Raw genomic sequence first — 27,477 nt, 5'->3', positions numbered from 1 at the left:
GGGGCTGATGTCTCCTGCTCTGTGTAGCGTACAGGAACGTGAGGCTTGCCAGCCTTCTCCGGGTGCCGTCTTGGTGTGTGACACAGCCCTGCAAGAACGTGCAAAGGGGCGTGAGGGGCGGGCACACTCCAGTAAGAAGCACCCTGCAGCCCAGGACCCAGCGCATCCCGGGGGGGTGCCTCACCTGCCAGCTCGGGCAGGGACTGGGGGTCTCCCCGGCAGCCGAGGCTTGGCCAGAGGCACCATGGAGGAGCTGCTGTGTGGGGACAGTCACAGTCACCTTCGGCTGAGGGTGAGGGAGTGAGGGCGTGGGGGGAGGGGGCGTTTAGGCGGGAAAGCCGGGGGGCAGATCCGTGCAGCCAGTGGAGCAGGATGACTCCAGCACTCAGGGGTGGTGGGAGGTGGGTCTGTCTGCAGGGGCTCTGCGCGCAGTCACAGAGCAGCCCGGCGGGCCACCCTGAGAAGCAGGCCTGCCTCTGCAGGTGGCGAGGCCGAGGCCCTAGGGAAGTCAATTGCTCGAGTTCCACACGGGGATGGGAACTCTGAACTTATGCTTGTGGAGGCTCTGGAAGGATCTGTGAGAAGATTGTCTCCACCCCCGCACCCCCGCAGCCCAGTGAGCAGGAGCATCATTCCTCCCATCATGAGGGTGCAGGGGCTCAGAGACGTTGAGTCGCTAACGTGAGGTCGCAGGGCAGGTCCCTCTCCCGTGGAGGATCACACCCCCGGTACATCCTGAGCGGCCTGGGGTGACCAGGTGCCTGGCGGGTAGGAGGTTGAGCTCCGGGCTCGGCTGTCCCATCGCGAGCCACCGACTGAGGTCACGGTGGGAAGTGGAGGGTTTTCCAAGCCCTGCCCAAGGTGAGCAGGTGACCTTTGAGTCCTGGAAGCTTGTGCACCCTCTCCCTCGTGCGGAAAGCTGTGGGTCCAAAGGGCAATTTCAACTCAGTTTACTGGGTGAAAGGCAGCCCGGGCTGCAGGGCCATTCAGAGAGCTGAGCCGATAAGCGATGGCAGGACCGGAGTGCACCTGGGGGGACGCGTGAACCCCAAACACCCAGAGCCCCCTGTCGGCACCAACACCTGCAACGCCGTGGCCCTTCTCTGGAAGGGTGTTGTGCAGGGAGCAAGCCCTTCCTTTGGGAGGCTCGGGAGCCTGCTCTGTCTTCTTGGTTCCCAGGGCACACTGAGGCTTGGGCGGGGGTGCCCCTGTCCAGCAAATGCAGCCGGCCCGGACCTGCCGACCCCACGCCCAGGCCCTCTCTGCTGCGTGGCAGGGATTGGGGCGGTGCCCGTCTCCTCACTGCCAGCTTTGCTGGGCCATACCTCCCTGGAGCCAGCCTCGAGAAGGCCCCCACGATGACCTGGGGTGGACACGCAGGTCTGTGAGCTTTCTCAGAGCGGTTGGGTCACACAGCAAGCTCACGGCACCCCCAGGCAGCAGCCCGGGTCCTGTCCATCCGCCCTGGATCCCGGAGGAGACCCCTCCGTTCTCCCGGCGTGGGAGCCATCTGGGCGCAGGCTCCTCTGGCCTGGGAGAGCTTTGTCCTTCCTCTCCCTGCGTCTCACACCTGGACCCCCAGCTTCGGGGTTTGCCCCATCATTGCAGCATTCGCATCAGACCTCCAGGTGACCTGTGACCACGGACGTCCTCCCTGGTCTCCCTCAGCCTGGGCTTCTCATTGCCATGGGGGCCTGGGGCCCGGTTAGTGCTGGCTTGGGCCATTTCTCCTCTTGCCACGTTTCTTTCCTCTTTTCTGGACCCACCTTTCTGCCTGGATTTGGCTCGGACTGTCTCTTTGAGACCTGTTTCCTAGGGGGCTTTGAGCTGGGATGGGGGGGCAATTTGCTGGGAGGCGGGAGGCTGAACCTGGACTCACCTGCTCGCTCATTCCCTCCCTCCCTCTAGGCTGCCTGCTGTGCATCCATGAACACAGGGCTGGGCGCTGGCTGTCAGTCACTAGGGTCTGTCCAGCCCCAGTGGTCCAGGCACACAGGACCCTCACCCGCCCCAGGACTCTGTTTACGGCGGGGAGGTCTTCCCTATGGTGTATGGAACCAGCCTCAGTTTGTTCCCCCATCACAGCCAGCTCAGCGGTGCCTGTACTCCATGCTCTACAAAAATCTCACCTTAAAATAGAGAAGGGGGCATTTGCCTTATGAACAAACAATACCACCTTTGCTTCAGATAACCTCCGAGTGTGACATTCCTAAATTGGATTCACACCCCACTTTTAAAAGTGTGGTGATGCACCAGCCTTTGTTAGATTTGAAAGGGAGGCAAATGCAGGGGGCTCGGGTGGGCCAGGCCCCAGGTGGGCAGTCCTGCAGTGGAGGTGAGTGTGGCCTGATTCTGCCGTCTCCATGGTGACCTGGTGCTGGTGTGCCCTCAGCTGGCAGCGTCGAAGCCTCGGCTCGCCGCTCTTTCCCATCAAGGTCATGCCACTGGAGTGTGGGCAGTGGAGACGTTGGGGCTGGTTTTTATTGAGTATCTACTAAGGAAGTGCTGGCCATGATACCAGGGGCTTTTAGAGCTGCTACCTTTCTTAGTCCTCACAGCAGCCTTCCAAAATTGGTGGTGTTGGTTTTTTTTTTTTTTTTTTTTTTTTGGTACGTGGGCCTCTCACTGTTGTGGCCTCTCCCGTTGCGGAGCACAGGCTCCGGACGCACAGGCTCAGCGGCCATGGCTCACGGGCCCAGCCGCTGTGCGGCATGTGGGATCTTCCCGGACCGGGGCACGAACCCGTGTCCCCTGCATCGGCAGGCGGACTCCCAACCGCTGCACCACCAGGGAAGCCCCAAAATTGGTGTTTTAAGTCTCATGTTTAAATGAAACCGAGGTTCAGAGTGGCTAGGCAAGTCACCTGCAGTTGCACAGCCACAGCTTTTAGTTCCTCTGTTAGATTCCTATGGCTGCTGTCACAAATTACAACCTTGGTGGCTTGAACAACACAAATGTATTATCTTAGAGCTCTGGAGGTCAGAAGTGCTAAAGTCAAGGTGTCAGCTGCACTGTTTCTGGAGACCTGAGGGGGAATCCTCCTCCTGCCTTTTCCAGCTTCTAGACGCCACCCGCATTCCTTGGCTCGTGGCCCCGTTCCTGTCTTCAGAGCCAGCAACAGGACGTTTCTCTGACCATTCCTCAGTCACCTCTCCTTCTGACCACAGCCAGGAAAGGCTCTCCGTTTTTACACAGTCATGAGGTTAAATTGGGTCCACCTGGATCATCCAGGCTAATCCCCCCTCTCGACCGCCATAACCTTAATCGCACCTGCGAAGTCTCTTTGGCCGCGTGAGGTCACATATTCATAGATTCCAGGGGTTGAGCGTGGGCATCTTTGGGTGGACGGTAGTCTGCCAAGTACAGTTCATAAGCGCAGGCTGATATCTTTATTGTGATGTCATTTGGGGAGACTGAGGCCTGAGGGTGCTGCCGGAGCTGGAACCTTTCACCAGTTTTCTCCTCTTGCGACACGCCCTGGCCACAAAAGGAGGTGGTCCTTCACCGGCTGGAAGGACGCGCCCTCCCCAGGACCTCGGGGGACGCACCCTGGAGCCCAGTCTTGTCCATGATCTTTTGGTCAGCAGTCACCTGCTGTGGGTTTTCTGTGAAGTGGGAAGGGCCATTTGCCGTCCTCATGCCGAGTCTGTGTCATTTAACGGCCGGGTCCTTGCTGCCCTGCCTATTTGCAGGGATGCTGCCTTGTAGGGGCTCTGAGTCGCATCTCTGTCCTGCCCTCTGACCCTCTGGGTCACCTGGGCCTCCTGCCCGCCTCTTTCTGGGCCCGGGGAAGGGAAAGAGCTTGTTCAAGGTCACAGAGCAGTTGGGGCAGAGAGGGAACCCGCTCTTGTGCCCTAACTGTCTGCGGGAGGGTGGTTTCCCACTGCTGTCAGCCTCCCATCCCTGTGGCCCTTCGTCCCCATAGGCTCTTGACCTGCTGCCATTTGACTGCTCCCAAGGGGTGGGGGGCGGCACCAAAGGAGGCTCGTTGCCAGGGATGTTGTGAGGTTTTCCAAAGACAGCCCGGGAATTGGGACCGAGGGAGGGGGTGTTCCAACATCCAAAGCTTCCAGTATCTTTTCTGGAGCGTCTGTTGCGCTGCCCCAACTTTCTTCCTTTTACTTAAAAAATGTTATTACTACTATTATTGTTAAGAAATATGTAAAAAGAAACAAGCTTGGAGAATAATGAGACTCTTTATTCCACTGCCCACCTTTATCAGATTGCCAACAAGAAAGCATTTTAGCATCAGATCCTTTTGAGAAATAAAGTGTTGCAGGTAGAGTTGAGGCACCTTGTGGGTCACCTCCTCACCCCCACCTCCCCAGAGAGAGCCTCGCCGGGAGTTCGGTACTTAACCATTCTCCTGCACAGATGTGATTTCTCTTACAGGTTGTACATCCATAAGCAAGGTACGATGATGCTTTGCAGGTTTTCGGACTTTATAAATGATGTCACATTTATATGTGTCCCTCAGTTCCGCCTCCCCGCCCCTCCCCCCATCGTGCTTTTGACATGGATCCTTGTTGATGGTACCTGTCATTCCAATTCATTCGTTTCCAGTTCTGCATAGTATTTCATTGTTTGGTTAAACCACAATTCACCTGGTCTCCCAGGGAGGACTTTGAGGTGGTCTCCATTTTTTTTCGCTACGTTAGCCAGCACTGGGACACGTCCTTGTACCTGTTTCTGCACGCCTGGACCGCCGGGGGTCCTTGAAGGCAGGTGCATCTTCAGTGGCAGGAAGCCATGCCGGCGGCCGTCTGGTCTGTGGTGCCAGGGCGCCCTGTGTCCTGGTTCCTGGGTCTTACGCGCTTGCCATGACATGAGTGACCACTGTTCACTTTCTGTCGGTCAAATGGCTGAAATTGTCTCATTGTCTTGGTTTGCAGGAGGCTGGTCTTCTGACTGTGCTCACAGATCTGTGGTCTGCTGTTGGGCAGGGTTTTTAATGTTCACACAGTTGAGTATGACAGGCCTTCCCTTTATGGTTTGTTCTTTTTGCTTCTTGATTAAGAAATCCTTTCCCACTTGAAAGCTGGAATTGCTCTTTTTATTTTTTATTTTTTTTTTTTTGTTTTTCTTCTTGTTTTTCCTCCCTCCCTCCTTCCCTTTTTGGAGTTGCTCTTTTTATTGAATTTGTTACAATATTGCTTCTGTTTTATGTTTTGGTTTATTGGCCACGAGGCATGTGGGATCTTAGCTCCCCAACCAGGGATCGAACCCGCACCCCCTGCATTGGAAGGCGAAGTCTTAAGCACTGGACCACCAGGGAAGTCCTGGAGTTGTTCTCTTTTTTTTTGCAGTACGTGGGCCTCTCACTGTTGTGGCCCCTCCTGTTGTGGAGCACAGACTCTGGACGCGCAGGCTCAGCAACCATGGCTCACGGGCCCAGCCGCTCCACGGCATGTGGGATCTTCCCGGACCGGGGCACGAACCCGTGTCCCCTGCATCGGCAGGCGGACTCTTAACCGCTGTGCCACCAGGGAAGCCCTGGAGTTGTTCTTTTTTAACAACAGCTGTACTGAGACAAAATTCACACAGTTAATATATATATGAAAGTATACAATTCAGTGCTTTTTACTACTGAAATGGATGAGTCACCCAACCATCACCGTCTAATTCCAGGTCATTTTTATCACCCCAGAAAGAGAGTCTACTCATCCGCAGTTACTCCCTGTGCTTCCTCCCCCCTCGGCCCTTGGCAGCCACTAATCTATTTTCTGCCTCTGTGAATTTGCCTACTCTGGACATTTCATATAAATGGAGTCATACAATATGTGGTGTTTTGTGACTGGCTTCTTGCCTGTAGCATAAGTTGTCACCCCCTTTGTATCAAACAAGCCCAAGTTTTTAGAGTTATTTTTCCACATAGAACTCTCTGTCCTTCTTGGAACTGCTTCCTGTGTGTGGTGTGAGGTTGGGATTGAATTTTCAGTCTCCGCACCCGCCGCAGTCCCTTTCATGAAACACTTCGGCCTTCCCCCACCGGCACAGAATGCTGCAGGGCATGCGTGCCAGGCGTGCAGAGCTTCTGGGGGCCCTCACCACCCCAGAGATCCCTCCACCTTTCTTGTGATGACTTATTCTTGTTTTTACTGAATCAGCAAAGCACCGTCCAGACATGGTGCTGCCACCAGAGCTAACTGCTTGGAGCCCCCTCTTTCTCTTGCTCCCTATGCTTTGAGCCCCAGCTCTGCTGTTCTCTCACAGGGCGGGGTTTCTGCTGAGGTGTCAGATCTCCGGCTGGACTTCCAGCCGCTCCCCTGTGTCCGATGATGCAGCCAGAGTTTCTGTGTGCTGGGCCTGCTCCACCTGCCTCAGCTCCCCGCACCGCACGCCTCTGCCGGCGGCTGGAGTGTGCCCTGCTGTCCTGCCCCCCACGCCTGCCTCCTCTGCTGGACAGTTGGCCCCACTCTGGGCCCACCAGCTTTTCATGCTTGGTAGAGACCTGCATGATATCTAACCATGAAAGCAAACTCCCTTTCCCCCGAAACCAGCAAGGTCTGCACTTCTGGCTACCAAGGGGCTTGGCACATACATTCAGGGGCTCCGTGAATGTTTACCCACCTACCCCCTTTCCTCACCACCTTCAGACATCCGTCCCGCATGTCCTGGCCTCCTCAGAGCCCTTGTGGTACAGCTGTGTTTGCAGGGGTTGAGCCCCAGTGAGTAATCAAGGCCAGGAGGCGTGGGGTCCCTCGGGAAAGGAGCCCGAGAGGGGGACAATTCGAACAGTCACTGCTCAGCATAGATCAGGGGTCCCCAGCCCTGTGTGCACGTTAGAATCACCCGGAGGACGTTTAAAATGTACATGGACATCCAGGCCCCTTCGCTGGAGTCCAGTTTAGTTGGTTCCAGGGGAGAAGAGATCAAATGTTAAAATGTCCCCAGGGAGACCCAGGCCAGGTGCAACTCGCCTTCTGTGTGGCTAGGTGGCCGTGCTGGGGCCTCTAGGTGGTCTGTTCAGCCTCTATCCATAATTCCCAATCATTCAGAGTGAAATCAGGTTGTGGGGGGAGGGGACATGAACAGTGCTGATACCTGAACTGTCACCTAAGCACATAGGTTAACTTCTGGGCCTGAAAACTGAAGGCACAGGAAAGGAATTCTTTTTTTCCTGTTTTCCCCTGGTTTTGAAATAATGACACAGTTTCAATTTGGGATGGTCGGGCTTCCCAAGTGGTAGATGGATAACTAAGTTTGAGTTTTCAGCTTGAGGGCACCAGTGGCTGCAGGCGGATCCAAACCGGGGTGTATTCTATTTTTGTGTGTGTTTTTTTGTGGTACACGGGCTTCTCACTACTGTGGCCTCCACCGTTGCGGAGCACAAGCTCCGGACGTGCAGGCTCAGCGGCCATGGCTCACGGGCCCAGCCGCTCCGCGGCATGTGGGATCTTCCCGGACCGGGGCACGAACCCGTGTCCCCTTTATTGGCAGGTGGACTCTCAACCACTGCGCCACCAGGGAAGCCCCAAACCGGGATGTATTCTAAATGAGCCGAGTTGGACTCGGCCTCCTGCTTGGCCGCTCCCTCGAGATTTCGGCGCAGGTTGAATTAAATGCCGGGCGGCCCCGGGTGGACAGAGCCCCGATCCGTGGGGTCCTGGTCTGTGTGTGTGGCACACGGAGGGGCAGGTGGCAGCCAGGAGACAGCCGTGCGCCTGGTCACGAGAGGCCGAGCGGCCAGCGTGGGCAGATGCCAGTTCTCATCAATGCAGTTGTTCGTTTCTCTCTGTGCCCATTAGTTTGCTTGCCTCTGCAGGCTCAGGATGGAGAGGGTGGGGTCACGGCTGTCCACTTGAGTTGGGGATGTGGGATTTGAGGTTTCCAGGATCCCACGGATCAGGGCATGGAGCGGCGAGCTTGGGACGGGCTGGGGGCCAGCCTTTCAGACACTCGTGACCCCGTGAGGCCCAGAGCCTTGGGGCTTGCAGATGCCCTGGGGTGGGGGTCCCAGAGGCAACAGAGCCAGGAGAACACCGTCCAGGGTGGAGCTCCCTGGAGCCTGGGCCCAGTCTTAGAGGCTGAGAGTCTCCAGAACTGCCCCACGAAGAGAAGTTTTGCTCAGGGAGGGGAGGGGAACCATGAGTCTTCCCAAGCCTTGACCTTCTCTGCCTCGGTGGGTGGCCTGGAGGAGCACCGGGTTAGGGGATGGAGACACACGCAGACACACACGCACGCACGCACGCGCACGTCTTGACTTTCAGCCCTGCTTTTATGACTCTGTGACTGGACCGGTTACTGGGCCCCTCCTGAACCTTGGTTTCCCTGTCTGGAGAATGGATGAAAATTGCTGTGTCTCCCTGGCAGAGTCAAGGCTTGGAATGAGCAGCACCAGCCACCATGGTGATAATGTTCTGAGAGGCCCAGGGTGATGGTATGGGACCCCCAGGGCTGCTGGGGAAGCTTTGAGGCAGGGTGGAAGGAACCTTGGCTCTGGACAAACCTGGGTTCAAATCCCAGCCCTGCAGTGTTTTCACTGTGTGACTTTGGACTTGCTCCTTAACCTCTCTGAGTCTCAGGCTCCTCTGCAGTAAACAGGGATAGCTTGGTGTGAGGATTACGGGGGCGTGCTGGGAGGGCTGGGGTTTTGCGTGGCGTCTGCTGGCACATAATAGGTGCTCAGTAACATTTGCGTGTGCGAATGGGAAAGAAGCATCCCTTCTCCATGTCCTGTGTGGACTGGGGAACTCTTATTCACGCCCGAGGCTCTGGTAGTCATCTCAGAGTTTGCAGCCGGCTGCCTTGGCCTGCCCACCGTGCAGACCTGCTGGTGGGCAGCTCAGGTGGGCAGGCCCGCCTGGAAGAGGGAGGGGCAGGGGCACCCTCCCCGCTGAGTGCTGCCACTCCCAAGAGGTATCCTCGCAGGAACCTGATGTTCCTCTGATATGCCTCCTCAGCCTTTTCACCTTCATCCATAAATAATATCTGTCTCACATTCAGCCCGCACCTCCTGGGGCCGTGATGTATGCCAGGAGGCAGATGCGCCCTCAGCTGGGACTCGCCTTCCATCCTCCCCATCCCCATCCTGCCTTGTCTGCCTGTCAGAGTCCTGCTTGCTCTTAAGTGCTCAGCTCAGATGCCGCCTCCTTCAGGAAGGAGTCCCTGATTTCTCCCCATCAGCACATCCTTGCTCTCGGCCCCCCTCATCCCTGGGCTGAGCCTCTTCACTCCACCCTTTGCCCTTCCACAAACATGGTTATTCCTGCAGCTCCTGCATTAGGCTGAGAGACCCTCGCAGCAGGGGACCATGCCCTTACACAAGCACGCGTGATTGCTGGTCCTGCCGGTGCCTGGCTCTGTGACGTTGGGTGGACCCATTCACTCGCTGAGCGTTCTTTTTGTCCTCTGTATGATAGGCTTTCTGCCGCCCACCTGGCAGGGTCCCTGGGGGATCTAGAGGGTAGTAGAGTGAGTACATTGGCGCTGGGGTCAGTGAACAGCTTCCCTCCTCCCAGCTACGTGGGGGAACTTCAGTGTTCCAGGGGCTCCCGTCCAGTATTGAGCTTCTGCTTGCTTTTCACTAGTGATGGGGAGCTCACAGCCCCCTGGTAGCCTGGACTGTCATGAAACAGGTAACTTGCCTTTCTAGTCCTGGATTTGGGGACCCGCTGCTCTGCAAGAATTCAGTCCTTTGGTGACCTTTGGGATTGTTCAGGGTCTGGGGAGTAGGTGGGCCTGGGGTTGGAACATCCTCCAAGTCCTTTAAGAAGACAGGACCATTCCCAGGCTCTGCTGGATCAGTGTCCCGGGCCTTGATGGGGATGCTCATCCATCAGAGGTGAGGGCAGCAGGAACATCAGCCCAAGACCTGCCGAGCCTGGTCTGTGGGCAGGGTGGGAGGGCAGCGGCCGCTCTGGGGCTGAGTACCGGCCTGTCTCCCAGCAGGACTGGGTACTGCAGGAAATGTGGCCTTTGCCTTGAGCCCAGGGCTGCACTGAGCCCGAGGTAGGGAAGGCTGCCTGGGGAGAGCAGGTTGCTCTGTCACTGCCTGGTCTGCAGCTGTCACTTCACTTCCCGGAGCCTCAGTTTCTTCATCTGTAAACAGGGGTCGGTCCCCTGCTCACAGTAAGAGACGATGAAGACGATTGCCTGTAAGTAAGGCACACTGTTGGTGCTCATTAAGTGTGCTGCTTCTTGCTGGAATGACCTCGCCTTGCTCTGTGTCTGTCTTACTCTGTTCGAGCTGCTATAACAGAATACCACAGACTGGGTGGCTTATAAATAACAGGAATTTCTCTCTCTGGTCTGGAGGCTGGAAGCCCAAGGTCAAGGTGCTGGCAGACTGAGTGTCTGGAGAGGGCCACTTCCGGGTTCATAGACGGTTGTCTCCCTGCTGTGTCTTCGTTTGGCGGAGGAGGCAAGAGAGCTCTGTGGGGGTCTCTTTGGTTAGGGCACTAATCTCACTCACAAGGGCTCCACCCTCGTGACCGAATCACCTCCCAAAGGCCCCGCCTCCTAACACCATCACATTGGGCATTAGGTTTCAACATATGGATTTTGGGGTACACCGACATCCAGACCATAGCACTGTCCCTGGTGCCCGGAGCTGGTCCGAGCTCCCTGGGGGTGGTTCTCCTGGTGGCCCTGCCTGTGTGACTTGGTGCATTGCTGCATCCTTGTTTCTGTGCCTGTGGGGGGATGGGGATACCTCCCCATAGGGGTGAAGTGTCTGAGGTTACCTGTGAGAGGTGACAGCTCCACCACATCCTGGGCAGGTGGGAGGCAAGGGTGGAGACTGAGGCGCCATGGTGCAAAGTGGGCCTGCCCTACTTGGTTTTGATTTCCACGGCCCGCAGGTATGTGTGGCACTCACCTACCCCCTTGGGGGCCAGTCCTGGGGCGGGGGAGAAAGGAGAGAAGCCCAGGAACCGACTCACGGGAAGGCAGACGCTCTCAGGAGCTGCTCTCATCCTCTGGGGCAGAGAGGGAGGGAAGCCTGGAATGATGAGGGTGCTTCTGTTTAATGAGGCCCTTCCACCTTGGTGGAGCCACCGGCCCCAATGCCACAGTAGACCCCTCTTAATGAAGTGGAGGGAGAAGGGAATTGAATCAGCCGGGCTGCGTCATGGAAATGCCAGCCATCTCACGGCAGAGCTGCTGGGTGTGAGCAGGGGCCCAAGGTGTGGCGTTGCTGAGTCTCCTGCTGATGACCTGCCGCAAAGCCTACCTGTCCCCGAGACCTTATAGGGACCCCGCTCAGGGAGGGGGGGCTAGAAGGGAGGCAGGGCTGGTGGGGACCCTGGAAGAGGCAGCAGCTGGAGAATCAGGCCCCGCATGTGGCTGTGTGTCACGGTGCCACCCCCCAGCCCCCTGCCCCCAGCCTCCATCCACTTCCTCCTTTGCAGAGAGGGAAAGTCGTACTTTTTCCCAAGCTGTGGCAGATACTGTTGGCGCCCCGCCCAGATCCCCGTGGCACTTACCGCTTCCGTGCCCACCGCCCGCTTCACCTGTGGGCGCCTGCAGCTCTGCCTGGGAGCTTGCCCTGTCCCCTCTCCAGGTGGGCACTCCTGGGGCATGAATACCGCTTTCCTGCCAGGAGAGCCTCCCACCAGGGAGCCCTTGGGCAGGCGAGTAACGGTGGGACCCCCAGCGGGTTCACACCCTTCTCCTCAGCTCCCATTCCCCGCCTCGCCTCTCCACGCCCTCACCTGGGCTTCCTGGGGTCACCTCCCACGTAACCCGCTTGTATGCGAGTCCTTGTCTCGCCCAAATTAAGATGAAAGTTCCTGGCACAAGACAACAGGGTAAATGCCGTGGGCTAAGGTCTGAGGGACAGTTGCCCTTGGCCGCTGGCATGCTGTACCCTCTGGGGCCTTGGGGGTGCCAGGTCACTGTCACAGGCTGAGCGCTTCTTACTGTCATTGCAGCTGCTGCTGGGGGGAGCTCATAGGATTAAGAGTCAGCTCTTTTGGGGAAACCTGTTCGACCCAGCCGGTAGGACGGATTCCTGTTAGGTCTTCAGGTTTTCTCCAAGGGCCTACTACGTGCTTTAGCGGTGAGCTGGGTGGGGAGGGGGTGACGGGGTGATTGGACGTGGCCTCTGGCCCCCAAATTCTTGCAGTTTGGACCGATGGTGAGGCTGGGGTGACATTGCCTAGGCAGGCAGGGGGCCAGGCTGGGGGTGGGGGGAGATGTGAGCTGGCAGCTTCGGGGAGGGCAGAGTGCCCTGATGGTCAGTGCCAGCACCTGGCACAGGATTCCTCGGTGGAGCCAATCAGTGCCAGTGGGGAGGGGCTTGCAGACCCTCGGCTCCAGGACTCCCACCCACCCACGGGCTGCACTGGTCCTCCACGCCCCTGGGAACAAGGACCTGTGAGGAGGGGCGTAGCGAGGGCTGATGTTCAGGCTCCTGGGGGCGAGAATGGTGCGGGGAGCTCTCCCTGTCCCTCCAGAAGGAAGGTGGATCGTGAGTCCCCCAGAATTGGACCAGTGGGCCCTGGGAGGGTCAGGGAATGTCCAGGGGATACCTTGGCCAGCCTGGCTCGGGGTCCTTTTCGTAGTCACCTCTCTCATTCCCACGCCCCTCCCCACCCCCCCGCCAGGAAATGGCGCTTCCCTCAGAGGCCGGGGCATGGAGGCGCCCCGTGGGATTTTGAGTTGCCCGAGGCTGCTGGGAAGGATCGTCCTCCCTCCCGGGGAGCCGGGCCCTTCCTGGCGTCCCCTGCCCTCCTGCTCTCCCCCTGCCACCAACCCCGACTTGAGGGTCCACCTAGCTCTCGCTCTTCCCCACGGCAGGGCACCTGCTCTGACCCCCAGGTGACCAGATGTCCGGCTCCCTGGCTCCTGGCAGCATGCAGAGCCTGGCTTGGGGAGCTGAGGGTAGGGGCAGTGGGGACGGGGTCCCGTGTGGCCGGGGAGGCTTATCTGGGTCTTTGAGGAGGAGGCCTCATAGCCTGTTCAACTCTGCAGGATCGGGCAGGCTCGGGGCTGAGCCTGGGCCTCGGAAAAGGCCCCCAGAGCAGAGCTGGGGGCAGTGGGCAGAGGGTGGCAGGTGGGGCCCACTTTCCACGCCGTCCTCTGGGCCACCCTTCTGTTTCCCTTGACGTTAACAGGGGACTCTGCGATGTGAGGGTCCAATCGTTTAGTCCCTTCTTCTTTTTTATAAAGAAAGATTTCTCCCTATTCTAAAGGGAGATTATTTGAAAATTAACGAGAAACTGTGAATAAATAAACAGTCACCCGTCTCCTCGCGGGGCAACTCCTCCACGGTCAGTATCTCTGTGTGCCTCGTTCCTGGATTTCTGTTTCAATACATCGATATTTTTAAACATAACAGTAATTCTACGAGTAGTTTTGTGTCCAGTTCTTTTCCCTGGCATTTAAGTGTTTTTCTTACCGTTGAGAGAAACTCTCCTAGACGTCATCTGCTGACGACAAGGGTATAAACTCTCTGCTGCTGTTGGACAAATAGTTGTGTCCAGTTTTGGTCACTGTAACACTGTCTGCATTCTTCATGATTGGAATTAATTCCTTAGGATACGTTCCAGTGGGAGCACTGGGTGATTAAAACATTTTAAGTTTCTCACATTGTTCTTTTGGAATTCAAAACAAAAACCCAACAAACCTTGATGTCTGAAGTGTAGTTCATCCTCTGCAGCCTCTTGGGGTTTGGGGCGAACCCAGACAGATGGGCTGAGCGGAGCGGTTCCTTGCTCTGGGGCCACGGACGCGGCCCGTGGTTTGTGGGATGAGCGATCGCCTGTGTCCCTTCTCGCGGCGCTGGCTCTGTCGCCGCTCCTTCTTCCCGACTGCCATCCTGGGAGGTGGGCGTGAGGCTGTGGAGCGGCGGTGTGCCCGGCCCGCCTGCTGCCCGGCGCGGGCGCTAAGCTGGTCGGCACGTCTGCTGACTCCCACCCAGGCCGTGGCTCCAGCGGCAGTCTGACAGAGAAGGGAAGGGCTGGGAGCTCCTGGCTCAGCCCATCGGAATGGCAGAGGGACACAAATCGCCCCCATGGCCAGGAGACCATGGGCGGGTGGTGTGCCCGCCTTCAGGGTGGCTCTGTGACCGTCCAGGGCAGCGTGAGAGCTAGTGACCTGACTCAGGTCGTTGGTCACACACAGGTGGCTGGTCCTTCTCCTGACTTCAGGGCTGTGCCTGGCAGCACATCCCCTGGTGGGGCTGCGGTGAGCAGAGGGGGCTGGCTTGTGGCCGTGCCCGAGGGTTGGGCAGTAGTGGCGCATCCAGGGGAGATGCTTGACCAAGAGCCACGTCTCATTAGGGACCTCTGCCGGCTTCTCGCAACGGCACGGAGCTGTTAGCCCCTCTCAGAGCGGCGGGACACCTGGGGTCCTGAGCACTGACCTATGGGGGTGGGCCTGGGTGGTGGGGAGAGGGTCTGGAGGTCTGGGCCCTGGGCCTCCCTGCTCACCTGCCAGCAAGTAGGGACACTGTTCCTTGTGGCCTCCTCGTCTGGAAAATGGGGACGACGCCTTTTGGCCCCTGCGAGCCTTCAAGGAGGCGCCAGGTGAGGGACTGCCATGTGTCCCACAGGGGGTGGATGGGGGGACCTTCCCACCCCCACCCAGAGGGGGACCACATAGGGGTCAGTGGTTGTTTTAACGTGTAAGGTTGAGGGAGCTGGGAGGGTCTTTACCTTATCCACTGTTTCCTGGGTGGTGCTCCAGGGAACCCTCCTGCCGGCAGCAGGTGGAGGACACAGAGGATTGGGGAGGCCAGGCTGCACCCCATCTGCGTCCCCCTGCTCAGAGGGCCCAGCACCCCTATAACACTGAGCCCCTTCCTGTCAGGCCTGTTCGTGAGGGCGGGTGCGGACACGATGTAGGAACTGCTGGTCAGTTTGGGCTGATTGACGGGTAAACCGAGGCCGGGGGCCAGCATGGGGTGTGAACTGTAGTGACTGCTGAGGGTCCCCTGCCCGGGCCCTGGGCACAGGGAAGCCTCTGCAGTCACTGCCCGGGGTCCAGTCCCCCCGCCCTGCCCCACCACTGCCCCACATGTGTATAAAGAAGCCATTGCACCTCTCGCAGGTCACACAACGGGGCTCCTTGCAGAGCTGCCCTGTGTTACCAGGGTCTCCCTGGGAGTGAGGGGGACTGGGCTGGCCAGTGACCTTCTTCCTCTCTAGAAGGCTCCACATTCCCGAGAGGTGACTGGCAGGGAGCAGGGGGAGGAGTTGGTTATGTAATTGGGGCGGGTTGGGCCGCCCCCCATTCCTGCCCAGGGCGGGGCCGAGGGCTCCTGGACCTGGTCCAGGGCTGGGGAGACAAGGCTCCTGAGGGTATGCTTGGGGAACAGAGTGACCCACAGCAGGCAGGTCACGGGGCACACGGGCACCTCCTGTAACTGGGGGTGCGTCAGAGGCAGCAGCTTAGCGCTGCTGATGGACGGAGGCTCATGAAGCCTGGGCCAGGCTCCAGCGCAGGGGGCTTGGGGCCCTGGGGAGGGGGCCACTGGCCGCCCCATCCTCACAGGGCGCCTGTGGACTCCTCCTCTGCCGGCAGGCTCTGTCGGGGAGGGGCATGGCATCCATGTCATACACCAGGACGCTAAGGGCCCAGGGCTCGTCCGCAGTTGTGCTGACTGCTGGCGTGGTTGCATGACGGTCCAGCTTGTCCTCTGGCTGCACCTCAGCCCCCTTTGCCCACCTGGGAAGGTTAAAAGCCCCTCCGGGGCGGGGGCAGTGGTGTGGGGCATTAGGGAGCTGGCTTTGGTCGAAGGTCTGGTGCCTTCTGAGATGAGGGGCCGCTGGTGAGATCCGGGAAGACCCTGAGTCCTGCTGGGGGTCGGGGCCGGTGGGAACAGCACACTGGCCCAGGGGTGGGCAGGGTCCAGGCTGGCGTCTGGGCTGGGTGGCCTCTGGCTGGGCGCTCGTGCAGGTGAGAGGCGCATAGCCGTCCCTTAGCAGGTGGCGGCAGACCTCCTGGGGGAGGTGCCCCGTGCTGTCACAGAGGCGCCCAGACCTAACCTTTCTTCCCTCGGCTCGGGCACCTGCTGGGACTCTTCGGTCCCCTTGCCTACCCGACCCTGTGTTGACCTTCCCTGTCCCGTGTTCTGCCTCCCTCCCCTTTTGCCCTCTCTGCCCCAGGTCACCCTTGGCCTCCACCCAGGCAGGCTCCCTTGTCCTGGCCTGGAGTGAGTTAGTCATTAGTTTTCCCCTCTGAGCTGATTTCCAGCCCAATGGGGAGGCAGGACCAGGGCTGTGGGTAGCCAGGGTGGCGGAATTTCTCCCGCTTCTTCTTTTTTTTTTTTAATAGAGACAGGATGCTTTAAGGTGGTTTTTAAAAATTAATTAATTAATTAGTTAGCTTCTATTTTGGCTGCGTCGGGTCTTCGTTGCTGCGCGTGGGCTTTCTCTAGTTGCGGCGAGCGGAGGCTTCTCTTGTTGCGGAGCACGGGCTCTAGGTGCGTGGGCTTCAGTAGTTGTGGCTCGCGGGCTCTAGAGCTCAGGCTCAGCAGTTGTGGCCCACGGGCTTTGTTGCTCCGCGGCATGTGGGATCTTCCCGGACCAGGGCTCGAACCCGTGTCCCCTGCACTGGCAGGCGGATTCTTAACCGCCACGCCACCGGGGCAGTCCCTCTCCCACTTCTGATGTGATTGTGCAGCGGGGTCAGCGTGGTGAGGGAAGGTGGATTTCACCCCCTCCGCGTTCAGGAACTGGGGGCGTGTGGTTGGAGGTATCTCACTGGCCCCTGACTGCAGGAGGGGTGGTGGGTTATCTGCACTATGCAGCCCCCCAAACAAATCGCTTGTAGCAGTTTTGTGTGTCGGGCAGGATGGAGTGGAGGAAGCCCAGATGCTGACTTGGCATGCTCGGGGCCTCAGTTTCCCCCCTGAGCAGGGGAGGGCCTCCCTGGACCCTGGGCCGTGGGGTGGGCTGCCCCTGGGTGAGGGTCCCACCAGGGGAGCGTTTGTGAGAACTCGTTTTGGACCTAAAGCATTGTGGAAGCTGAAGGAATCAGCCCAGGACAAGCTGGTGAGGGTCCCATCATCCCCTTTCTGCAGGTCAGGGAAACCTGGGCTCAGAGGTCCACCGGAGGGGGCCCAGGGGAGGGTGGACCCGCCTGTTGGATACAGTTTGCTGATGGGTGACATGCCCCCTTTGTGTCGTTACAGATCCCTCGTCCACCTACATCAGGCAGCTGGAGACCAAGGTGAAGCTGCTGGAGGGTGACAAGCTCCTGGCACAGGTAGGCTGGCTGTGGGCCAACCCCACCCTGAGGGCCAGCGCAGGCCCTGCTGCCACCCACCACTCGGGGCCTAACCCTCGCCCCAGCATGCCTGGGGCTCCCTTCCCCCTTCCCACCCCTAACCTTCCACCTGCCCCCGACTCCTGCCCGGAGTCACCTCCTGGGACACCCGGCCGAGGACGGCCACCTGCCTTCCCTCCATCACAGCCTTTTCCTGTCTGTCCCACCCCGTGGTCTGCGAGCTCCTTGGGGGCTGGTTTTGGGTCTGTCTCAGAGATGGCACAGAACACACACACAAGTGCTGAAGAAATGGACTGCTTTGCCCTTTGGATGGGCGCATCAAGGCCCAAGAGGCGGGCTGGCCCGTCCCCGCTCAGACCCACATGGAAACTTCCCTGCCCCTGCCGTGCCAGTTCCTCTCTGGGCTGGGGTTGCCCTCCTCCCTCCTGCCTGGCCTGAGTCCACAGACAGATGAGGCCAGGCCTCGTCCCCGGCCTGCCCCGGGCCTGTCCCCAGCACAGGGACGGCGGGTTAGAGATGGGTGATGGGTTCAGTGCGGGGAGGAGGTGGTGCCGGATGAGAGGTGGGGGGAAGGCGTCTGTGCCCTTGGCGAGTGCGGCTGGAGCGTGGAGGGGACATGGCTGCCAGGACGAGGGGCCTTTCCTGCTGTTGGCAGGGTGGCGATGGGAGGCTGTGATCAGCCCGGTTGGTCGGGGTGTCTGGGGCCAGCTGGCTCGGCTGACCCTCCAGCCTCTTTCTCCCTTGTACTCATCCCTGACTTCATCTCAGTATCCCTCTCCCCTGCCACATCTGCTGGCCCATAAGTGGCCGGCCAGGATGCCCAGAGCGTTTCTCTGGGAACCAGCCCCAGGGAGGGCTCAGCTGCCTGGCCTTGTTGCTAGGCGACCAGTGGGCTTGCCGCCACTGCCCTGCTCAGGCACCCGCTCTGCCCGCTGGGCGGCGGCTGGGATGCTCACAGCCCCAAGTGCAGCCCGGTGACTGCCATCCCACCTCTCGCCCTCGCAGGGGCTGCTGGAAGTTCCCCCTGGCTCGGCAGGACCCTACAAGAGTATGTGACTGACGTTTGGGTCTTTGCTCCCCCATATCCCATGGCCAGCGCACTGTGTCAGGCACATAGCCAGGCACTGAATTGCAAGGCTTGTTTTCAGACAAACTGTGTCATTTGTTAAGGTGCTGGAAGGGCCTGGCTACAAGATATGCTGGCTCCTCGGGGCTCGCAAGGGCAGGGAGGGGCTGGGGCCTCGCCTGGCTGTGGGCTAGGGCTCCTTAGACCTGAACACTCCACGTGGGCTTGTCCTGGTTGCTAAGGGGGGTGTGTGGGGCGGGCTGCAGGAGCTGTAGGCAGAGGTGATGGGGGCAGCCTCAGGACTTGGGGGCCTTTGCCCTGGAGCTGGTTCCCATCCAGCAAGCAGGGGAGCAAGTCACTCACTTCAGCCACCGTACAGCAGGAGGAAGGCCAGGGCCTCGCTCTGGCAGTGGAAGCCTCCGACCAGGGGGCTCAGCAGCCTTGTGAACCTGCCCCAGTCCAGCTGTTCTTTGTGTCACTGTTTCTGGGGGAGAAGCAGGTTGAGAGCTTGGACCCCAGATTTGGGATGCCATTTGCAATGCTGTTCTGCGGTCCAGCCAGGGCATGGCTTGTGGTCCTGTTTCCAAGAACAAGGACAGGAGTGTCCCTGGGGCCCCTGCTCTCCTAGGCCACGTTGTCCCACCGTGAATATGCACCCAGTTCCACATGGCAGACTTGACCATGGACTTGTGCAAAACCTGCACATGCTCAGGCTGCAGAGTGGCAGTCCTTCCTCTTCCTCCTCCCTCTGGGAACCCCCTGGCCTCATAAGGGAGCCCCCCATAGCTGTGTCCACTTGCCCCGTGCCCACAAGTGCAGAGGTGGAGGTTGACGGGGCCCTGTGTCTGGAGCATCAGGGGTGCGGCCACCACCTGGGCAGGGGGTTTCTCTGCCTGGTCCCTCCCCGCCAAGCCTGCTCTGACCCGCTCCCAGGGGTCAGACTGGGGACCTTGTCCTTGTCCTGGAGGCAGCAGCAGTGGGGTTCTGTCCCCGACCTGTACCCACGCCGGGCTCTCCGGAAACACACAGCCGTCAGATGGGGGCGCGACCTCTCGCCTGGGCCCAGGCGTGCTGGCTTCAGGCAGATTGGACTTTAGGGATGAGAACCTGCTTTGGCCCGGCTCCGCGCTAGAACAGGAGAAGTGCTGGGAACTCAGAGACCATCCAGTGTGCCAGGGTTCCAAGTTTCTTGTTTCTTGAGTAGACGTTTCTTTCTCCCCCAGTGAAGCCTCGTGAGGCTGAGCGGCTCTGGCGGTAGCCGGGGGTGCTTGTGTGTGTCATGGGGGTGGGGCGCCTGGGTCCTGTCCTCGTCTCTTTCTCACGAGGACTCTGCTGGCGAGTGGGGGCCTTGCTCAGGGTCTCCCAGTGAGCGGCGTCAGGGCCATGCCCAGCATCCCGAGAAGGGGGCAGCCGTGTGGTGCTGGGGCCTTGGCCCCCCAGTGCACTGCATACCTACCTGCCCGGGTCCCCTTACTTCAGCCGAGGGCTGACCCTCAACCTACAGTATGCAGAAGCACCCAGGGGCCAGGGTGTGGGCAGGGCATCTCCAGGGTCATGGGCGGGGCTCCTGTTGCCCCTGCCACCTGCTGCCACCAGGGCTTGGCCTTGAGGGTGGGTGGGTGCCCTGGAGGAGGGCGTTGCTGTTCTGAGCCACGCAGGAGATGTGAGAAACAGTGAGAGAAGGGCCGCTTCTGGCCTGCTCAGGGCTTCCTGGCAGCAGTTGATACCTTGCCTGCCTCTGGGTTCCTAGGGTGGCTCAGGTGGCATCAGCTTTATGAGGACCCTTGAGCCACTTCCTCTCCCCTGGCCTCTGTTTGCTTACCTGTAAAATGGGCACTCGCTCACTCACTCCATGTGTAACTGATCACCTGCTGTATGCATGGCCCGGGGGTACAGTGGTGTCCAGGCAGAGGCCTACCCCCAGGGGACACTCTTGTGCTGCCTCCTTGTCCTGGCCAGCAGGCTCATGTATACGGGAGGCCTGTGGAGGACAGTGGAGGTGGGGAGAACTCCGTGGGCAGGGCTCAGCCCACAAGTAGACCACTGGTCTTATTTTGATGGGGTCCAGGGAAGATGGGGTTTCCTTAGCCTCCTTCCTCCTGGCCTCCTGCCAATAGCCTTCCCCAGCCACCCCCAGGTGGCCTGGCACTTGCTCTGGGCTCTCTCAGCCCCATAGGCTGCCCTCTCTTGCTGATGGGCTATTGGGATCCTCCTTGTGAAGCCTGGCCCCGACCCCTGCTGGACTGTTAGGTAGTCAAGGACTGGGCTGCTGGGTCTCAGTGGTCACATCTGTGTCTCAGTGCCCAGCTGGACTTGGTGGATGCATCTTGGGAAACCCTGGCTGCACCCACCTGGTCTCCAAGGCCAGGAGGGGAGGCTGATTCTTGCCCAGAATAAGGAGGGTCTGCTTAACCAGGGACAGTGGCTTCATAAGTAGTGAGTGTACCATCTTTGGAGGTAATCAAGTGTGGATGGATGGGTGGGGGGGTATGGATGGCCATGTTTGGGAATATTGAAGAAGGAGATTGCTGCCATGGGTGGGATTCTGGCCACAGTCTCATGGGCTGTAGCTTGTGAGATTTTATGATTCTGGCACCTGTATCTTTTCAGTGAAATCAAATTACACAGAAACCTCCAGCTCTGTGCAAAGTGGAAAATCTGCCTTTGGCGAAAAGCAGGGGAGAGCAGTGTTACTCTTTTAACTGTCTTCGGGTGACGTGGCTTTGGGGTTTGGGTGGGAGGGCAGAGAGCCTCTGTGGATTCCCGTTCCCCGCTGCCCACCCTCTCCCTCCACGGCCTCTGTTTAATTCCAGAACAGCTTTAATTAAAAATGTGCCAGAGTGTTCACAGGCTAAATTACTGTATTGCAGTTCATATTTTCTTTCTCATGTCGGCTTTAAAATTTCATCAACACAGCTGCTTCCTCTGCAGTGATTCATCTGGAGCCCCGTATGTGATATGATTTTTCCCGTGGATTCTGTGCCTAGCTGGGCTGGGCTGGAGACGGCTGTCATTGACGCGGGGGCGTCCGCTCTGTGGTTCCCTCCATTCAGTTCCCTGCTGGGCTGATCAATGAAGGCTCCGCATGTGCCCAGAAGCCAGCTTCACAAAAGAGCAAGAAGCAGGTTGGGCAAGAGTGGGCGGCCATGTGGGGGAGAGGAGGCGGTGGTCCAGGCCCGCGGCTGTGACCCGTCCCAGCCGGCCCCCCTCCGCCTGGCCCCTGTGCCCGCTCTTCCCATCCTGCCACGCCACACAGGGTCACTGTACACTCAGGTTGGAAGTGACCCCAGGATTTACGCCAAGCATGGATGGGGAAACTGAGGCCTGGGTGGAGGAGGATTTCCTGGGACAGGTGATTGTATTAGTTTGCTAGAGCTGCCGTAACAAAGAACCACGCGCTTTGGCAGACGGGGATGCGTGGAGAAGGGGCTTAAGCAACTGAAATGTATTGAATGTATTGTCTCACGGTTCTGGGGAGCGTGGGGTCAACAGGTCAGCATACGAATTTGACTGGGACACAATTCAACCTGTAGCAATGGTGTTGTTGGCCTGACGGTATAAGAAAGTGGGTTTGAGCCCCAGAGGAGTCTGGATTCAGATAATCCCTGCTGTGTGGCTTTAGGTAAGACACCTTATGTCCCGGTGCCTGGTTTGCTCACCTGTAAGACAGGGCTGATGGTGATGCCTGCTACAGCACTGACTGGAACCTGGGGGCGCCCGGGCAGTGCTCACGCTTCTCTCCTTTTCCTGGTCTTGGGAGCCTGGGATTTTTCAAGGTCTGGCAGACCACGCCCATTCAGCCGGGCTTGGTCCCTGATGGACTGCTCCTCTTTGCCTTTTGTCTGAGTTTTGAACCATCCAGGCCTTGGGACTGAGCAACAGTCTGCTACTATCTGAGCCCATTGCTGGCACCTCAGGACTGTTTCCCGCGTCCCCACGGAGGGTTGTTTTGGTTGGTTGGTCCCCTTGTCCAAGCCCTGCGGAGATGCTGGCCTCACGGTATGTCTGTGGTGGCAGTTCTGCTCGCTGGCATCTTCTGTGACGTGCTGCTTTGTTGACAGGCTCTGGGCCATCCCTGCTTCGCCTGTTTGGTGTCCGGGGTTCGCTGTCATGTCCCCGCCCCTTCTGTCATGAGTGATGTGGTCTCCGGAGGGCTTCATCTGCTTCATAGCAGAACCTTAGAACCAGTGCAGGCTCTTCCGCAGCCACAGGGAGGAAAACCCCTCTTCCCGTCATCCAAGCAGATGGCCAGTGTAGCAACGTGGGCGGGAAGAGAGACTAGGAATTCTACCTCTGTCCCCTACGCCCGAGGCTTAACCAGTGTCCACCAGGTGAGCCAGACGCCATGTGGTCAGCATGGTAAGAGGCCAACCGCAGAGCCAGAGGGCCTGGTTCCAACCCCCAAAGTGCCACTTGCCAGCTGGGTGGCATTGGGCCAGTGGGTTAACCTCTCTGTGCCTCAGGTTTCCCAACTGTAAAATGGGGACACTAACGGTGTCTGCCCCAGGATTAAAGGGCAAATCACGGAAGGCACTGAGGGCCGGGGCTGGCTGGCGATAAGGGTCATGGGTCAGCCACTGTGACCTCGCCTGTGGGCCATCCAGCAGCTGGGTGTCCTTCTGGACCCCAACTGACATGCAGGCAAACGGAGACCTGGAAGTTGGCGAGTTGCTCAGATCCACTCAGTTGCGATGGGATTTGGATTTTGCAACACCTGTACCCTCCAGAGTCCCCCACCTGCCTCCACGGAGGTTACATGACCTGCCCCTCACTCACCTCATCGGAGCAAGTAATGGTCCCGCCAGGGGACCCGTGAGGGGATGACGGTCACTGCGGTTGAGACCTGGTCAGCGCGGTACCACGCGGTTCTGGGCGGTACACGCATCCGGGTTTGAAAAATGGTTTAGGACCTGAAGTTGCATGGGAGTAGGGGGCAGTGCCAGCTGCGGGTGAGAAACATCAGCCACGCGTTAACCACACGTGGACGCCACGCTGCCTCGTCTGAGCACTAATCCGAAGAACCCACTGGATCCCCGGCCACGCCGCAGCCCCTTTGATTCACAGCCTGCTAATAAGTTCTCGTAAAATTAAAGGGGAAAAAAGCAGGTAAATCTGGTGGGTAGGACCCGTATGTTCTCGTGAGAGACCTCGCAGGCCACCTTCGCCCTGAGGACAGGCAGATACCTGGCCTCGCCCCGCTGGCTGGGATCTCGGGGTGCCTCTCAGAGGGGCAGCCGTGTTCCGGTGTGAGCCTCGGGGAGGGCTGTGAAGGGGCCCCAGTGCCTGGCGTGTGGCAGGCGCGCTGTCAGTGTTTGTGCAATCTGGAGGTTCTAAAAACGCGGGGCGCCTGTGAGGCACCTTGGGGACCCCGACCTCGGCCCTTGGCCTCCCTACTCCAGCCCAGCCGAGGTCCTGGCGGCTTTGGGCTAATGGGTGTCCAGGGGAGGGAGGGCAGAGGTGAGGGTCGTGGTTGGCATTGCTGGGTGACACTTGCTCTCTTCCCTTCCAGCTGCCCCGCCCCTATGGCCGCCCGAGAAGCTGGCTTCAGGTAGAGCTGCCCGGCAGGGCTTGTTTGCAGTGCTGTGTGGGGTGGGGGCTGTTTGGAGTGCTGTGTGATGCCCTGTCTGCTCTGGGTGCCCCCCGCAGCACCCTCCCGTCTCTTCCTGGGAGCTGACCACCACCCAGGGTGCCCTGGTCCTGCCTTTAGATTCATCGTGGGATCCGCCCTCTCTCTGAGCCGGCGTTACTGCCCAGCTTTACAAAATAACAGCAAAAGAGTTATGAGACAGTAGCCTCTCGTGATGCTCCACCCAGGCCCCTCCTTACCCACCTCTCACCGGATCTGCCCAGATTGTGAGGTCAGGGGGCAGGTCGAGATCTGCACTTTGCAGGAGAACCTGCAGTGCCTGGTAGGGTGAGGGCTTGCCGAGGCCGCAGGAGTTAGTGCTGGCTCCCAGCTGGCCCAGGTCCTCGGGCGAGGTCTCCAGGGATGCCTGGAGGTGGGAAGAACCCACCAGCACCCAGTGCTGGGCTCCCACCCTCTCCGAGCGCTACAGCCTTGCCACCCCTGGGAGGTAGGCGTTACTGCCCTGTGTTAGGGTTTCGGAAAGCGGGGCTGGTGTCACTTGGGATCGGAGCCCTGTCCCCATGATGGAGACACCGACACCTCCCTGTACCACGAGGGCTGGCAGGCTGAGGGATGGCTCCCACTGATGGGGTCCTGCCCCTGGTCACTGCATACACATCGGCCCATGGGCCCTGGGTCTGGGGACCTGAGCGGTCACCTGTGGGCAGATTGCCAGATGGGGACGCCCGAGCACCCCCGTATTGGTGCTCACCTTCCATCTCCACAGTGGCAGGCCTTGCTTCACCTGTCAGGCACTGCCTCCCTGCCTGGGTGCACACAGTAGGATCATGTCCTGTGGTAGCCTACAGCCCACCCGAGGGGCTGAGAGCCCTTTGGGACCAGGAAGGCAGGGCGAGTAGCTGCCTCTGAGCGAGCCCAGAAAGCGGCCCCCCAGTGAGGAGCCCTGAGCGGAGGGGCGGGGAGGTGGGCGCCTGGCCTTGTCTTCTCTGAGTTCTGCCCTTGGCCCGTTTCTGTTCAGCACGTCCTTTGACGGCGTTCCCCAGGAGGATCTGCAGGTGGCCTCAGGGGAGCCCCCGGCTGTGCAAGCAGGAGTCCCTGGGTAGGCGATGACTGGGTGCTCCCGTTGCCGGGGGCCTCCTTGCAGCCCCACAGAGGCCCGGAGAGGCTGGGGTGGCCCGAGCTCACACCACCCGCTGCGACCCGCTCTGAGCTGGATAGTGTTGCAGTGATGGCCCTGGACAGAGGCCCCGGGTGCCCTTAACAGTGGGATGGGTGGTTCTGCAGCCTCCTGGGTCTCTCCCCGCTGGTCCAGAACTCTTGTGCTGCTTTTTCGTGGGGGACAGGGCGGGGTGGAAGCGGCTGTTGCTGTAGCTGCAGTGCTGGATCGTTTCCTTCCCTTTTAAGGATCCGGGCAACCCTGTTCCAGCGCCTGCTCTGTGTGTCAGATCCGCTTCCCTGTGTCCCGAGGGACCCCGTTAGGGGGCCTGACGGGGCAGGGCAGTCCTCTCCTGGGGAGCAGTGGTGCGCCCCGTGTCCTGCCCGCCCCGCCGCCCCAGAAGGCCACTTCAGCTTCGCTCCACCTCGGTGGTGAAACCCTGGGGATTTCATCTTCCAGGGCACCAAGAGGCAAATGGCAGCAATTTTAATTTGGGTTTAAGTGCAATCATGTTTCTTCACGTCGATGCGTCATTAGCTGCATTGCCCCAGCATCCTCCCCGCCGGCTTTGTGGCTTTTTACTCATAAAGTGCTGTGGGCTCGCAAACAGTTACGGACACATCGCCGAAGGCAGGGGTGGGCATTGCATGCTGCTAAGTAAAAACTCCCCACCCTCTTGCACACACACCTGCTCCCCAGGGGATTATCTGCAGGGAGGGAGGAGACACACAGACCTGTGTTTTCAGTAGCAGCACGTGGGCGGCTTCTGAACCCATTTGGTCCGGGATCAGAGACGCTGTGGAGGAGGGGGAGACTTAGCCCAGAGCAGAATCTAGACGGGGTGCGGGTAAGGACAGGGCAGCACCCGCTGTCCTGGTCCCAGGGGCCGACGGGAGGGAGCAGTGGCTCCAATGTCTGGCCCTGTGGTCAAATCCATGTGTGTGTGTGTGTGTGTGTGTGTGTGTGTGTGTGTGTGTGTCCGTGTCCGTCCAGCCGGGCCTTACACCTGGTCCCTTGACTTTCTCTCGCCAGGCAGGTGGGGATGTGCCTGCAGAATTGTGTCGGGGCCCCAGTGAGAGGCCTGCGGCCCCAGGGGTGGACATTCAGCGTGTTGAGTTGAGAATGCGCTTTTCCACTGGAGAAGATTTTGTAACTGTCACAGAGACCTGGCCAGGAAAATAATTGGTTTTGGGATTTTTGCCTATAAATGGAGCTGGGGGTGAGATCCCCAGGGAGGCAGGGGTGCCCTGAAGGGGGGATCCCCAGGGGAGGGTGAATGAGTGCTGGGCGAGGGGTGGTGGTCTCTTTCTTGTTGGTGCCCGGTGGCAGAGGCTGGGCTCAGATAGACCCCTGGCTAGGCCAGGGAGGGTCAGTCTGCCTCGGACTCTAACGCCTCAGGTTAACCCAAACAGGAGTTGGTCGGTGTGTGACAGTCCCACTTTAAGATAGAGGACTGTGACCGAGGTCCCCTGGTAAGACCCTGCTGCAACTCGGGACCCCACTTCTCTCCCCTCTGTGTCCCTTGGTGACCTTGGCCACACTCCGGTCCTCCCTAGGACACGGGAACAGTTCTTAGCTAGGCGGCTGATCTCTGCTCTCCTGGGGTGGGGATGGGATGGGAGTGGGGTAATGAGGGGGAGTGACTGCCTTTCTCCTGTTCCCCCGGGCCGCCTCCACTCCTGCCCTACAGATACTTACAGGGCACTGCTGTGTGTGCCCAAGCGCTTGAGACCTGGGGCGTCTGACCTGGGTCTGATGGGGGCGGGAAGGCAGAACCCAGGGAGTTGATGAGGCTGGAGGTCCCGTGAGAAATGGGGGCCTGGGTCCAGCGGCTGGCGGGGCTGGGGGAAGCTGGGTGTGTGCGGGGGGCCCCCGGGGCAGAGCAGGGGAGTGCTGAAGAGGAGGAGGGGGGCCCCCAGGAGTGGCTGCCGCCCGCCCCGTCTTGCTCCCCCAGCCCTGGCCTCTGCCCCTCCAAGGGTTTGTTTGGGCAACTCAACAGCCTGCTGCTGATTTATGGGACGTTCCGCTGCATTTTATCTGCCCAGAAGTGTTTCCGCAGTTCCTTTGAAGCAGAAGAGGGTGTTGGGGTCAGAAGCACCACCCCAGGGTTGTGTGATGCAGAGGGTCCAGAGGCCAAGGTTTCTGCTCAGCGGGACCAGGGGACCTCCGCAGGATTGAGCGTGACCCCTGGGTCCTCCCCCTCTCTGGGTCCAGCCCCAGCTTCTGGGGGCCTCTGCTTTGCCCCGAGGGGAACCACCTGAGGCCAAATACGTGCTTGTTCATTCATTCACTGATTCATTCATTCACTCCTGCTTCCCCCCTCCTTCCGAGCGTGCCCTGAGCATCCATTAGTCGTGAGCCCGGCTGCGCTGGTACCTGTGGATACAGAGGGTGAGGCCCGGGGCTCGCACTCACGAGCTTCTTTCTGACGGCGGAGGCTCACGGGCAGCGTGTCAGAGCGCTGTGCAGGCTCACCCCTTGGGCAGCCCCAGC

General features: G+C 59.4%; 1 protein-coding gene across 3 annotated transcripts in view; it reads left to right on the top strand.

Moving 5' to 3' along the window:
* Window positions 1-27,477, top strand: part of CCDC85C (coiled-coil domain containing 85C) — a gene marked incomplete at both ends in the record, with an annotated part of 82,407 nt that overhangs the window by 44,369 nt on the left and 10,561 nt on the right. For all 3 annotated transcript variants that reach the window (XM_079700535.1, XM_079700534.1, XM_079700533.1), the window contains one exon: window positions 17,081-17,154. In XM_079700535.1, the coding sequence (XP_079556661.1) occupies window positions 17,081-17,154 (74 nt within the window). The remainder of the gene's footprint in view (window positions 1-17,080; window positions 17,155-27,477) is intronic.

The sequence above is a fragment of the Hyperoodon ampullatus genome (assembly GCF_949752795.1).
Source record: "Hyperoodon ampullatus genome assembly, chromosome: 3".
NCBI lineage: Eukaryota > Metazoa > Chordata > Mammalia > Artiodactyla > Ziphiidae > Hyperoodon > Hyperoodon ampullatus.
This window is presented reverse-complemented; position numbering and strand designations above follow the sequence as displayed.